Source organism: Geotrypetes seraphini, chromosome 6, assembly GCF_902459505.1.
Source record: "Geotrypetes seraphini chromosome 6, aGeoSer1.1, whole genome shotgun sequence".
Taxonomy (NCBI): domain Eukaryota; kingdom Metazoa; phylum Chordata; class Amphibia; order Gymnophiona; family Dermophiidae; genus Geotrypetes; species Geotrypetes seraphini.
In genome coordinates, this window is record NC_047089.1 from 50,264,682 (window position 1) to 50,278,081 (window position 13,400).

Sequence of the window (13,400 nt, forward strand, 5' to 3'; positions counted from 1 at the left end):
CCTTTCGAGCCGTTGGATGGCTGTTCGTTGAAGGACCTTACGGCTGAAGTCGTTCCTTTTTGGTGGCCATTACTTCCGCTAGACGGGTGCGGAGCTACAGGCTTTTTCTTGTAGGGCTCCCTCCTGGAGTTTTCGAAGGAGCGGGTTGTTTTGCGGCCTGTTCCTTCCTTTCTGCCGAAGGTAGTTTCTCCTTTTCATGTCAATCAATCGGTGGTCCTCCCGGTCTTGGTAGTCGGGAGGGGTTCTTCTGAGCAACGACAGTGCGCAAGTTGGATGTCGGTTCGGGGTCCTCCATGCTTATGTGCAGCGGACCCGGGATAGTTTCGGAGCTCCGATCATCTCTTTGTGCTTCTGGCGGGTCCTCGGCGGGGGCTGGCGCTTCTAAGGCTACTATTGCGCGCTGGATCAAGGAGATGATTGCTTCCGCTTATCTTCTGAGTCAGAGAGCCGGTTCCGGAGTTTCTCAAGGCTCATTCCACAGGGGTCAGGCGGCTTCTTGGGCTGTCGTCGTCGCTTGTGCCTCCGTGTGGATATTTGTAAGGCTGCGGTTTGGGTCCTCTTGCATTCTTTTGTTCGGCATTATCGGTAGATGTTCAGGCGCGTCGGGACGCGGTGTTCGGTGAATCGTGTACTGGATATCGGCCCTTCGGGGTCCCGCCCGTGAGGGGACTGCTTTGGTACGTCCCAATCGTAAAGTTAACCTCTACTGGTCTGGAGAGTGCATAAAGAAGGAGAAATTAGGAGGTTCTTACCTGCTAATTTACTTTCTTTTAGCTTCTCCAGACCAGTAGAGGTCCCCACCCTGTCTGGTTGTTGTTGTGTTGGGGCTGTTGCGCGGGCAGTTTTTGGTTTTTGCTGCGGGTTCTAGTAATTTTTCTAGGGCCGGGGAGTATTGAAGAACAGCGGCTGTGGCTCGGCTGGCTTAGCTGGCGAGCTGTGGGGACCTTCTTCCTTCGGGAATTTCTCCTCTGCATTTTCCAACAGCATTTTTGGGTATGTTATTTGTTACTCCTTTCGGAGTATTGTTTTTTCTCTCTGTTGTTTTCCAGTTCTTGGTTCTGCTTGGCTATTCGGCAGACTGAGGGAAAATAGAGAGGAGGGGCTAGGATATATCTGTCCCAAAGTTTTGTTTCAGTCTCCACCTGCTGGTCATGATTAGATATATACCCAATCGTAAAGTTAACCTCTACTGGTCTGGAGAAGCTAAAAGAAAGTAAATTAGCAGGTATAGAAACCTAATTTCTCCTTTTTCTTTCCAAAAAGGAAAGTTCTCCATTCCTAAAAAAAAAGGCGAATGGAGTGCTTCCTTATCCTGCTGAAATACAAATGTTACAAGAAGCATAGCACACATTATTACTTCATTCTTGAGAATTTTTCTAATAGTATATGAACTGTATTTTAATATTGCTTACAAATTTGTTTTGGGTGTTTGACAGGGTTTGTGTCAGCATTTTGATTCTGGCTTCTGTAGGTGATACATTAAGGTATAACTATTTATGGTTTACAGTATTAGGGGCATTTTCAAAGACTAAGACGTCCCAATGAAATGGCATAAATTGGTACTTGGATGTTTTTCTCACCCAAAACATCCAAGTTCCGATTTTCAAAGCCAACATTCTGGATGTCTTGCTAGGCTTCTTAGCCAGTATGTGTCCAAAGTTCAGGGAGGGGGGGGAGGTGGAGGCGTGTTATGGGCAGACTTTGGCTTATGCTTACCACATTGACATCTTGCAGCGATAATCGAACCTTTCCCAAAATGTCTAGGATGGAACAGGCATCCAAAGCTAGACCCTGTTTTAAAAAGCGTCAAAGTGCCAAAAAATGTACCCAACCTGCCGATAACTACTGGAGGGGGGATATTTAATGACTCCCCCAGTGCTTATTAACCCCCTTCCCACCCCACAAAGATCTGATGAAAGTACATACCTGTTTTCTAGGACAGCAGTACCTGGTATGGGAAAGAATTTTGGAGCTGAACACAGGTGTCTTAAAATAGCCTGGAGGTGGGCTCATGAGCACACAGAGAGAGGAGGTTCCAGGCCCATAAGCCACTCTAACCACTACATTTTATGGTGGAAAGTGTGAGCCCACCAAAACCCTACTAAACTGCCATATAGGTGCCACCTGCAGCCATAAGGGTTATTGGGGTGGTAGGCAGGTGGATATAGTAGGTTTTGGGGGAGCTTTGGAGGACTCAGCATAAATTATAAGGGGGTTCTGGAATCCTTTATGTGAAGTTCACAGCAGTGCCCTCTAAGGTGCCCCACTGCTCTGTTGGCATGTCTGTGTGGCCAGTCCATTATAATGCTGGCCCCTCCCATGTCTAAATGGTCTGGATTTGGATGTTTTTGTGGTCAAAAATGCCCCAAAATGTTAAATGTCCTAAGGTTGGAAAAAAAAAAAAGATGTCTAGTGTTTTTGTCGGTTTCAAAAATGGCTGTTTCTCCACTCCCCGACTTTGGACATCTTGCAGAAGATGTCCAAAGTCAGACTTAGACTAAACTAAACTAAACTAAACTAATCCTTAAGTTTATATACCGCATCATCTCCACAGAAGTGGAGCTCGACACGGTTTACAGGAATTAAAAAAGAAAGGAACTCCAATGGAAAGAAGAAGGGCTTGGTAAACATACCATCAAAAATGCTCCTCTATGTATGTCTTTGCAAAATTTAAATCTGTGATATCGATTTTTTAATATATGAGGGCCAGATTTAAGCATTTTGATGAAACTAGGCCAAAAGAGTGCTATATATTGAAAAAAATATATATAAATTCTTGACACTAATAAGTGTATTATTTTAATTGCAAAATAAAGAGTGCTTACAAGTCATTGGCATAGCTCATCTGTTATGTAAAGCTTTAACTTTCCAAGTTTCCAGATTATTAGAGCTTGATATACCACATTGTGTGGTTTTCAGAGCATACTAATAAATACAATAATATTCAAATAGAAAGGAATACTATACTTATGATAGGACAGAATGGAAAAGATAAGCTTTAGATTGTAGTCTCAGATATTCCAGGTCAGGTGGTGCTACAAGCCCGTGTTTAGCTGAAATTAAATTCTAAAACCCTTCCGAAAAAAGCATGTTTTGAGGCTTATTTCAAAATGTTGATATGAAGATATAATATATTGTGGGAAGTGTTGGTCCAAAGTGTTGGTCTAAGAATCTTAAATAGGGAAGAACAGACATAGGTAAGCCTAGTAGCATGAAAAGAAGGAACTGTCATGTGATTCTGTTGTCTGGAGTGTAAAACATAGCCTGGTACATATCATATGAACACTTGGGAAAGAAACCATGGGAACCCAGGGTTATGATCTTGTATGGGATTCTGGTTGTTATGGGAACCCAGTAGTCCATTTTGAGTAGTGGCATGATATGATCCCTACATGTGGTACCTGTAATTAGCTTAAGCACCATATTCTAAATGAGTTGGAGTTTTCTAAAATCAGCTTGACGAACACTTTGAAAGAGGACATTACAATAGTCTAATTGTCCAAGACAAATGAGTGAAGAAGTATGCAATGTGCATTTGTGCAAAAACAGAGCTGTATTAAACGAACTTTAAATAATCTGAAGCAGTTCTTTTTAACCAGTGAGGTATGCGGTTAAAGTAGACATCATCAAAAATAACTCTAAACGAGTTAAGAAGAATATACAACTTGTATGCTAGTGTCAGCAACAATAAATATTGCTAGCAGTTTCACATCAGCATTTCAAGAAAGGATTAATGCTTTAATTATTTCCTAGATTCAATTTCAATTTATGGGTATATAACCAATTTGTAATGGTGTCTAACCTTTTTCTTTAAAATGTTAACTCATTGAAGCAGAGGTTATTTCAAAACATATAACAGCTGGGCATCATGGGGCTCATTTTAAAAAAAAGACAGACGTCCAAAAGCTGGCATAAACTGGCACTTGGATGTCTTACTAGTCAAAATGTCCAAGTGGACATTTTGAAACTGACTTTTTAGGCATCTTTCTGGTTGTTTAGTTTCCAGTGCATCTAAATCTTAAGGGGGCGTGTTTAAGGTATGTTTTGGGTGGGATTAGGGCAGGCATGGCACTTGGACATTTTACAACAATAATCAAACATTTTACAAAATTTCCAGAGCGCAATTTAAACATTTTGGGCTAGACCTGTTTTTAAAATGAATAAGGGCCAAAAAGATACCTAAGCTGACCAGATGACAACTGAAGGAATGAAAATATGACCCCTACACACTCCCCCATGTCACTGAACCCCCTCCCGTCCCCCAAATATCTGCAAGATATAGTATGTGTCTGTCTCTATGATAGCTGCAGATACCATGACCAGTCCTAGTAAAGCTGCAAACAGGTCTCTGGAGTAGCCTGGTGAGCTGTGCAGTGGACTGCAGAGAAGGGGATCCAGGCCCTTGTGCCATCCTAATTAGTACACTTCTATTAGAAAGTATGAGGCCACCAAAAATCCACTGTGCTGCCATATAGGTGACACCAGCAGGCATAAGGGCTATTGGGTTGGTAGACAGATGGGTACAGCAGATTTTGGGGGAGTTTTGGAATGCTCACCACATAATGTACAGGTGTTATAGTTATGATGAGATGTGTACCTGGCATCCTTAATGTGAAGTTCACAGCAGTGCTCCCTAGGGTACCCCCTGCTCTGTTGGCATGTCAGTGTGGCCAGTCCATTAAAAATGCTGGCCCCCCTCCTCTATGCAAATGGCTTGTTTTGGACATTTTTAATTTGGACCTTTTTTCGATAATGGCAAAACAAATTAGATGTTGAGCTGGACCATATTTGTAAAAAAAAAAAAAAAAAAGATAGACGTCTTGTGGGTTAAAAAATTGACATTTTTCTCAAAACATCCAGTCAGACTTAGACATCCAATCGAAAAAGCCCCTCTGCCTGCATAGATGAACGATGTAAATCATTGCAATTGATCAATACTGTCCAAGATGTTGAATAAAGTTGGCAAATCGACTTAAATAGAAGAAAACAGCAATTCGTTCAAACAAATAATAATTGCGTGAACCAGAGAACAAATTGATATCAAGTCAAATTGATTAACCAGACCTCAAATACCCAAGGCACTTCTTGGTAATTTTCGTGCCCTTGCTGGGGTGGTAATTCATCATTAGTGCTTAAGGTGCTAAAGAAAGGAAGGCACAAAAGATAAGTGCCTTCCTTTCTTTAGCACCTTAAGCACTAAATGCACTTTATATTTATTAAATGTTATCAAATTAAAAAGATTTGACTACATGTCACTTTACCAAGACCAATGATGAATTACCACCCCAGCAAGGGCATGAAAATTACCAAGTAGTGCCTTGGGTATTTGAGGTCTGGTTAATCAATTTGACTTGATATCAATTTGTTTTCTGGTACACGGAATAAAGTTGGCACCAATATAGAACCCTGTGGTACGCCACAGGAATAGGCATATGAATCAGATAGCATATTATTCCAGAGTACTTTATAGAGCCTTGTAGATAAGAGCCATATCTAGAAACAATCTAGAAACAATCTAGTGCCATACCTGAAATGCCAATGTTATGTAATCTATCAAGTAAGAGAGAGTGGTCTATGAAACTGAAGGCAGAGGATAGGCCTAATGATATGAGGATCATTACCCCATATTGCTCAAGAATTGTGTGTAAATTAACCTAAAAAAGTTTCTGTAGCGTGGTGCCTACAAAATCCTGTCTGATATAGATGTAGTCAAAAGAAAAATGCACAGTGGTTCCACAGTGAAACAAATGGGAGTCCAAAACAAGAAAAGACATTGTTCTTGGTCAGATGATTTATTAGAAATATAATCCACCATTGATAACACTTTATTCCATACAAGCAGGTGCAATATGGACCCCGAAACGGTCCATGTTTTGGCATAAAAGCCTTCCTCAAGGGTCCATATGAAAGCACCGATGATAAAAGTAAGTATTGGATAAATGTACAACCTGCATTCAGTGTCAAATATTTTGCCGTTTGCAATTTGTTTTTTTTAATTTATCCAATACTTGCTTTTATCATTGGTGCTTTCATATGGACCCTTGAGGAAAGCTTTTTATGCCGATACACGGACCATCCATCTTGTCATACTGGAAGAAATCAACAAAAACACATTGACATATTCATTTTTATACAGCTGCATTTAACTTGGAACTTTTACCCAGGGAGAGCCGATGTTGAGGCTGCAGTGGTAGTTCAGTAAACGGCTTGTAATCTGTACACAGCCGGGGGAGGGGGGGCTAAACTAATCCCAAATATTCAATGCTGGGGCATGTGCAGTTCCTGGCATTGAATATCCGGGTATGTGCGCTGACCCAATATTCAGACCAGTGCCTAGTTATGCACTAACTTAGCCAGTTAATGGACCGCTAACCAGCTAAATTGTGGTTTGCCCAAACCCGCCCCTGGACCATGCCTAACCAAGTTGGTTAGGAAATGGCTCGTTAGCAGAGATATTTGATGCACTGTTCCTTCTAAGCTGAGCAGAAGACCTCCAACTGCTTTACTGCCAGTAAGGGGTAGTGCTTTATTATTGTTTCCACTCACTAGAGGCAAATAGGGTCTCAGGAGTCCTACAGAGCTTGAAAATGGGATATTGAAACAGCACCACCCATTGGCAGAACTGTAGGTGGCAGACCACTGCTTAGCTTTAGAACAGTATCTCTCAACCGTTTTTTTTAGCTCTGGCACACTAAACAGAGCAAATGTTTTTTTGCAGCACATTATAATTGAAATCATAAAATTGCAAAACCAACAAAAAATTACCCCCCCCCCCCCCCAATTTTTTTACAAAACTATGCAAGAAGTTTTTAGTGCTGGCCGGTGCTCTCAATGTTCTGTGCTGCTCTGACAGTCATAGAGTTCCTATGAGCATAGGAGTAGCACAGAGCATTAAGTGCACCAGCTGGTCCTAAAAACCTCTTACGCGGTTTTGTAAAAGGGGGGAGGGGTTGATTTGAGTGTTATTTATTTAAAGTTCTTTAAGCTATGTACGAGTAATTGTAACAAAGGTGAAACTAAAATAGATAGAATTGCTAATCAATCCAAGGGATGTGCTTGTTTTTGAGTGCAAATTAACTCAAAACGCGGCTTGATAGTCAACAAGCAAACACACATTTTCATCATCTACCCTCTGCAGTCGTTTTCTTTTTTTCAATGTAATTTCTGTCAGAGCTGAAAACCCAGGTTCTCAAAGATAAGAAGAACTAAATGGTAACAAAACTTTGACTGCTTTGTTGCTCAAGTTAGGATAACTACTGCATTAAAAAAAAAAAAAAAAAAAAAGGCTTGCCATTAGTTTTCAAGGACCAACCACGTCGTGGAATGATGCTTGCCTTATGCACGCAGACGCTCATAACATTGGCAGACTCTTACGTACATGACGTACATGTCATCTACTCTAGTGTATGAAGGGAATTAAAAAAAATAAATTCTGGAATCTCTTGAGGCACACCCGGAATTTCTTTGGGGCACAACTTTGTGCCGGGGCACACAGTTTGAGAGACAGTGGCTTAGACGGAACAGTGATTTGGCTATTTTACCCAGTTAAGTGCTCCTAAAGAGTAGCAGCTGACTAGCTCTGCAGGGTTTAACCAGACAAGAGCCATTCCTGCTCAATTAAACTCCTTCAAATATCAAGCCAAGGATTTTTTTAAAATATTCTCGTTCATTCTTCTTTTTTTAATTTTTTTTAGTGGAAACAATTTCTAGCAATACTTGCACTATTTTCTCTGTAATTGTCATTTTTAAGTGCTCTACCACACAAATCTTTTTGTTTAGAAGCCTTGAAAAGACATTTTTAGCTTTGCTGCTTCCCGATCAAAGCATTTTTCACAGTTTTAGAAATGATCTCTTTGAAGGTGTTGCATAGGGAAAGGTTTGTGAAAACAAATACACTTCCCCCTCCCCATTTGCGGTTTCAGTAATCGCGATTTCACATATTCGTGATTTTTTGGGGAGGGGAAAAAAAAGGAAAAAAAACCCATCCTTAAGTCTTCCCCCAGCATCCCGGTCTTACCTGGTAGTCTAGCGGGCTTTCGGGGCAGGAGCGATCTTCCTACGCTCCTGCCCCGTGCAGATCGCCATTAGGAAATAGCTGTAGGGAGTTCCCGTTGTAGTCTCGAGAGACTATGGGAACTCACAGCAGCCATTTCCTAATGGCGATCTGCATGGGGCAGGAGCGTAGGAAGATCGCTCCTGCCCCGAAAACCCGCTAGACCACCAGGTAAGGCTGGGAAGGCGGGAGGGAGGCAGGGGTGGGTCAGAACCGGATATTTGCGGTTTTTCGCCATTCGCGGTCCGGCTCTGCCCCTATCCCCTTGAATCCGGAGGGAGAAGTGTAAGAGATTTTGAAAAATGTCACTATGCCTGTACGCAACCTATGACATCAAAATGGAATCATTTCCGTTTGTTTCTTCCTTATTTGATCTTTTAACCTTCATTTTCAGAACATGGAAGAAATTGCCAAAACATGGAAACATGCCTAATATTAGTATCGATAATGCTGCTATTTATCCAAATGTAACTTATGCTCGCTGGAAAGTTCATGGAGATTGGGTTGTACAGGTAAGGAAACTATGGGATGGATATTGAAAAGTGCTTATCCATATAGTGACAGCTGTTCTGCAGATAAGTGCCCTATTGATCAATATTCGGTGATACTATTGGTCTCTTTTACAAAGCCGCACTAGCGGCTGTGCTGTGCTAACAGCCACGAAGCCCATAGAGATTTAAAGGGCTTCGGGGCTGTTGCCGTGCGGCAGCCACTAACACGGCTTTGTAAAAGAGGCCGTATGCTTTCTATTTATTATTTATTTATTTAAACATTTACTGTATAAACCGCATATTGATTACGCAGTTTACAAATTACATACAAATCATCTTAAACTCCATTTACAAACAATTGAAACAGATAACAACAATTGTAACACAGGAAGGCAGAAATAGACAGACGTATTTTTAACATGTTCTTGGACTTCATCCTCCCCACACTGTATCACATAAGAACATAAGAAAAGCCCTCACCGGATCAGACCGAGGTCCATCTAGTCCGGTGATCCGCACACGCGGCAGCCCATTTAGGTACTCCTGATTGGAGACCCAGATATACCATAGCCCTCAATACGATTTGCAAGAAGGTGTGCATCCAACTTGCGTTTGAGTCCCAGAACAGTAATCTCTGTCACAACATCCTCCGGGAGAGCATTCCAAATTCCCAGCACGCGCTGTGTAAAAATGAACTTCCTAACATTCGTCCTGAACCTGCTGCCACTCAGTTTCAGTCTGTGACCTCTTGTCCGTGTCACATCCGAAAAAGTTAGCAATGCTTCTTCTTGGTCGATTTTATCAAATCCCTTTATTATTTTAAAAGTCTCTATTAAATCCCCTCTCAGTCTTCTCTGCTCGAGGGTAAACAATCCCAATTTCCTAAGGCGCTCTTTGTAACTCAAATTCTCCAATCCCTTGACAAGTTTCGTGGCTCTCCTCTGTACTCTTTCCAGTAGAATTATATCTTTCTTGAGGTATGGAGACCAGTGTTGGACACAGTATTCCAATTGCGGTCTGACCATTGCTCTATAAAGTGGCATTATTACATCTTCCGATCTACTCGTGATCCCCTTCTTAATCATGCCCAACATCCTGTTTGCTTTCTTCGTCGCCGCTGTGCATTGTGCTGAAGTCTTTAGGGTTCTGTCAATCAGTACCCCCAAATCCCTTTCCTGTTCGCATTTTGCTAATGTCACCCCCAACATCTTATACTCGTGTTCTTTGGTTTTTTTTCCTAGATGCATCACCTTGCATTTGTTTATGTTATGCACTATAAACTTGCTAGTGTCTTTTCAAATTATTTCCTTCATTTAAAGCATTTCCTTCATTTTTTATGTCTAAAATGTGTTGCCGAATTAGTGCGAGCTATATTTCCCACGCCTGCAGGAAGCGGCTGCCCAAAGTTTAGGCTTCAGTGGGGGTGTTTGCACGCAGAGGTGAAAGGGCTATAGACTGCTTTTTACTTTTTGCGAGCCCGTGGTTTTAACCTGCGGGTTTAAAGCGTGTGTAAACAACGGGATCACACTGCAGGGAAGGGCGGAGAATTGGGGCAGAGCAGAGAGTCGGGGCAGGAGAGAGAATTGGGGCAGCCAGCAAGAGTCGGGGCAGAGAGCGTGGGGCAGCAAGCAGGAGAATTGCAGCAGAGAGCAGGGAGCAGAGAGCTTTTTTTTGTCAGCAGAACAGGAGAATCATGGTAGAGAGAAGGGAGCTGAGAGCATTTTTTGTTGGCAGAGAGCAGGAGATGCTTTACTCAGGGCAGATGAGTGGTGTTGGGTCTGCACCACAATTCATTGACATGTGCTGTATGGATTGCTATTACTTGCACCATTTGGAGCATTTGCAAAGAATTATTACAATGATCTTTAACATCAAGTGCCTCATATCCACAGTACTGCTTTTTTTCCCCTTTGTTTCCTGTGGATTTTGTTGGTGTTCCTTTTGGTTGAGATACCATATGGCACCAGAAAAGGAAGACAGATTGAGATATCCATGTTTTACTTCCATCAAAAGCAAAACCCAGATGTCTCTATATGTCTTCCTTACTTCCGTTGCTTTCAGTGGAAGTAAAACCCAGATATCTCAATCCGTCCTCCTTTTTATGGAGCCATATGGTAACCCTACCTAGACCTCAATTCCTCTTGCTAAAACTGAGCCTTGCAGATAACAATATCTAACTGCAAATCGCTCAAAGATTTCAGCTGTAATCTGCAGCTTGCCTATGGTCTCACCAGTATACTGTAGATTACCTCAGCATTCTGCAGGTTTAGAAGAAACGGCCTACACAATATGGGGCTCATTTTATGGGGTGGGTTCTGGGCGTCTTGCAGTGATAAACATTTCCCAAGACGTACAGGATGGAACTTAGATGTCTGAAGCTAAACCTATTTTAAAAGCATCTAAGTGCCAAAAGGTACCCAAACTGACCAGATGACTACTGGAGGGATTAAGTAATGATCCCACCACATTTCCTCAGTATATACCTATGGCTAGAACAGCAGTATCTGGTATGGAAAAACCTAGTAGAGCAGTCCTAGTAAGTAGTCTGTTGGGTGGGCTAGGGAACCATAGAGAGGAGGACCCAGGCCCATAAGCCACTCTAACCACTACATTTATGGTGATACGTGTGAACCCACCAAAACCTTACTATACTGCCATATAGGTGTCACCTGCAGCCAAAAACTTTTAACTGCTGTGTCCAGGAACTGGCTCCACCTGGTGTTCTTTGTGGACGTGTCTTGTTTCTTTGGGGAAGCCTGGTCTATTGCCTCTGTTTTTCAGGTCTGAAGATGTCACAGCAGGCCCATCCAGTGGCTTTGTGTGTTCTACCTATTGGGATGGTAGACAGGTGGATATAGTAGGTTTTGGGGGAATTTTGGAGGGCTCGCCATAAATTATAAGGGGTTATGGTGAGATGCACATCTAGCACTCTTTATGTGACGTTCACAGCAATGCCCTCTAAGGTGCCCCACTACTCTGTTGGCATGTCTGTGTGGCCAATCCATTACAATGCTGGTCCATTTCCAAATGGTCTGGATCTGGACATTTTGAATGTTTTTGTGGTCGAAAATGGTGAACAAAGTTTCCTAATGTACATCCTGACAGCTAAGATGTCCAAATAGGTCACTTAAAAAACATTTTTAAAAAAATTGGACGTCTAGTGGTTTCAAAAATGGATGTTTTGTCTTGCAGGAAACGTCCAAGGTCAGACTTAGACATCCTATCAAAAATGCCCATCTGTCTTCCTATTATTATATCATTGTCCTGTTTCCTAAAGATTTGTGCACGGGATCAGAATGAAGGCTAGAGAGATGTTATATTTATTTTTTAATGAAAATGATCCTCTAATTTATTCCTGTTATCATTCATCATTATCTCTGTGATTGTTTTCTTTCCTAGCTGAAGTACTACAGTTCCATTAGAGCCATCATCTCTGCTTCAAACCATGAGCCTACAGCCTTGGTGATAGGTAACAATTTTACATAGTCTCAGTGATTGCCTAGTCTGACTGCAAAGGTTAAACACACACCGGCCGATATTTAAAGCAAGTTAACCAGCCAGGAATGGCCGCTGATCAGTTTAACTTGCTTATATGTGGCTGTCAGGTCATTTTCAGTTGCATTTACCTGGAAGTGGAAGCCGGTTACTTTGTGTACATTTTGAGTCAGAGTCCAGCTAGCTCCTAGTATTCAGAGCTAACCGGCCATGTTTAGCACATAAACAGGACTGCATAAATAGCTGATAGAGCTTTTTACTGCAGGCCGGCAAGGTAAATGCTCTGATGGTTGTAGGAATTGAATGAGCATCAGAGCATTGACCTTGCCAGCCCACGGTAAAAAGCTCTACCACAGTTTAGTAAAAGGAGCCCTTAGTCGGGGCTAACCACTAATTTTTTATCAGCAATTAACAGCTGCTGAAGTTCGCAATTAGACCTAAACTCAAAGCTGGCTATGTTGAGGGCATTCTGGGGGTGGAGTCAGCACTTAAGTGACCAGGTTTGGTGCATAAAAGGGACTGCATAAAAGTCTGCCCTATTGTAGTGCGCTAATCCAAGGCCGCTTAATTCCTGGCTCAAAAAAACCTGGATATTCAAAACCAAAGCCAGGACAGGGTTCGGCTTTGAGTTTCTGGGAATAACTTCATCGGCAGTAAGCAAAACACTCACTACTGCCTGTTGAATATCAGACCGGAGCCAAAATTGGCAACTACAATTGCCTGAATTTTGTCCATTTTTTAATATGAAGTTCCTTCTATTAGTAATATTCTGAAAAAATATCTTGAAAATTACTTTGTTTGTTCCATAATGATTATTGGCTTTTAATGATAGTGCTATAAATCAGCATCATCAAACTGAGCACGTTCTATGCCCTTCTGTCTTAAAGGAAAACTCACTACAGCAATGTTACAAAAAGCACAAGCATTTTCAGAGGGTTATAGTTGGACAGCCGTATTAAATGCAGTGTGTTCATTTATCAGGGTGTACTATTGGGACCACCGATGTGGAACAGCAGATGAGAGACATAAAGGACTACAGGAAAGAATCAAAGGCAAGAAGAGGGCAGACACTCGGAGCTCCGCAGAGGAGACCAGAGGGAAATCAGACCGTGTTTCAAGTCTTCAAAGGCGTGAAAACATTTGCATTCTGTAAGAAGAACAGTCTCATTGTGACTGGTGGAGTGGACAGAATAGTTCGAATGTGGAACCTTTATGTCCCAGGGTAATTAATTCCAGTGAACTAGAGATTGCTATTTGGATATAGTAAGAACATAAGAATAGCCTTACTGGGTCAGACCAATAGTCCATCAGGCCCAGTAGCTCGTTCTCATGGTGGCCAATCCAGGTCACTAGTACCTGGC

At 41.9% G+C, this 13,400-nt stretch overlaps 1 protein-coding gene across 1 annotated transcript in view; it reads left to right on the plus strand.

Annotated features, from left to right (window-relative positions):
- LOC117362997 (WD repeat-containing protein on Y chromosome-like) overlaps nucleotides 1-13,400 on the plus strand; it is an 88,415-nt gene that overhangs the window by 46,339 nt on the left and 28,676 nt on the right. Inside the window, exons 10-13 of the mRNA XM_033950115.1 lie at nucleotides 1,437-1,484; nucleotides 8,448-8,565; nucleotides 11,944-12,013; nucleotides 13,021-13,261. Of these exons, the coding sequence (XP_033806006.1) occupies nucleotides 1,437-1,484; nucleotides 8,448-8,565; nucleotides 11,944-12,013; nucleotides 13,021-13,261 (477 nt within the window). The remainder of the gene's footprint in view (nucleotides 1-1,436; nucleotides 1,485-8,447; nucleotides 8,566-11,943; nucleotides 12,014-13,020; nucleotides 13,262-13,400) is intronic.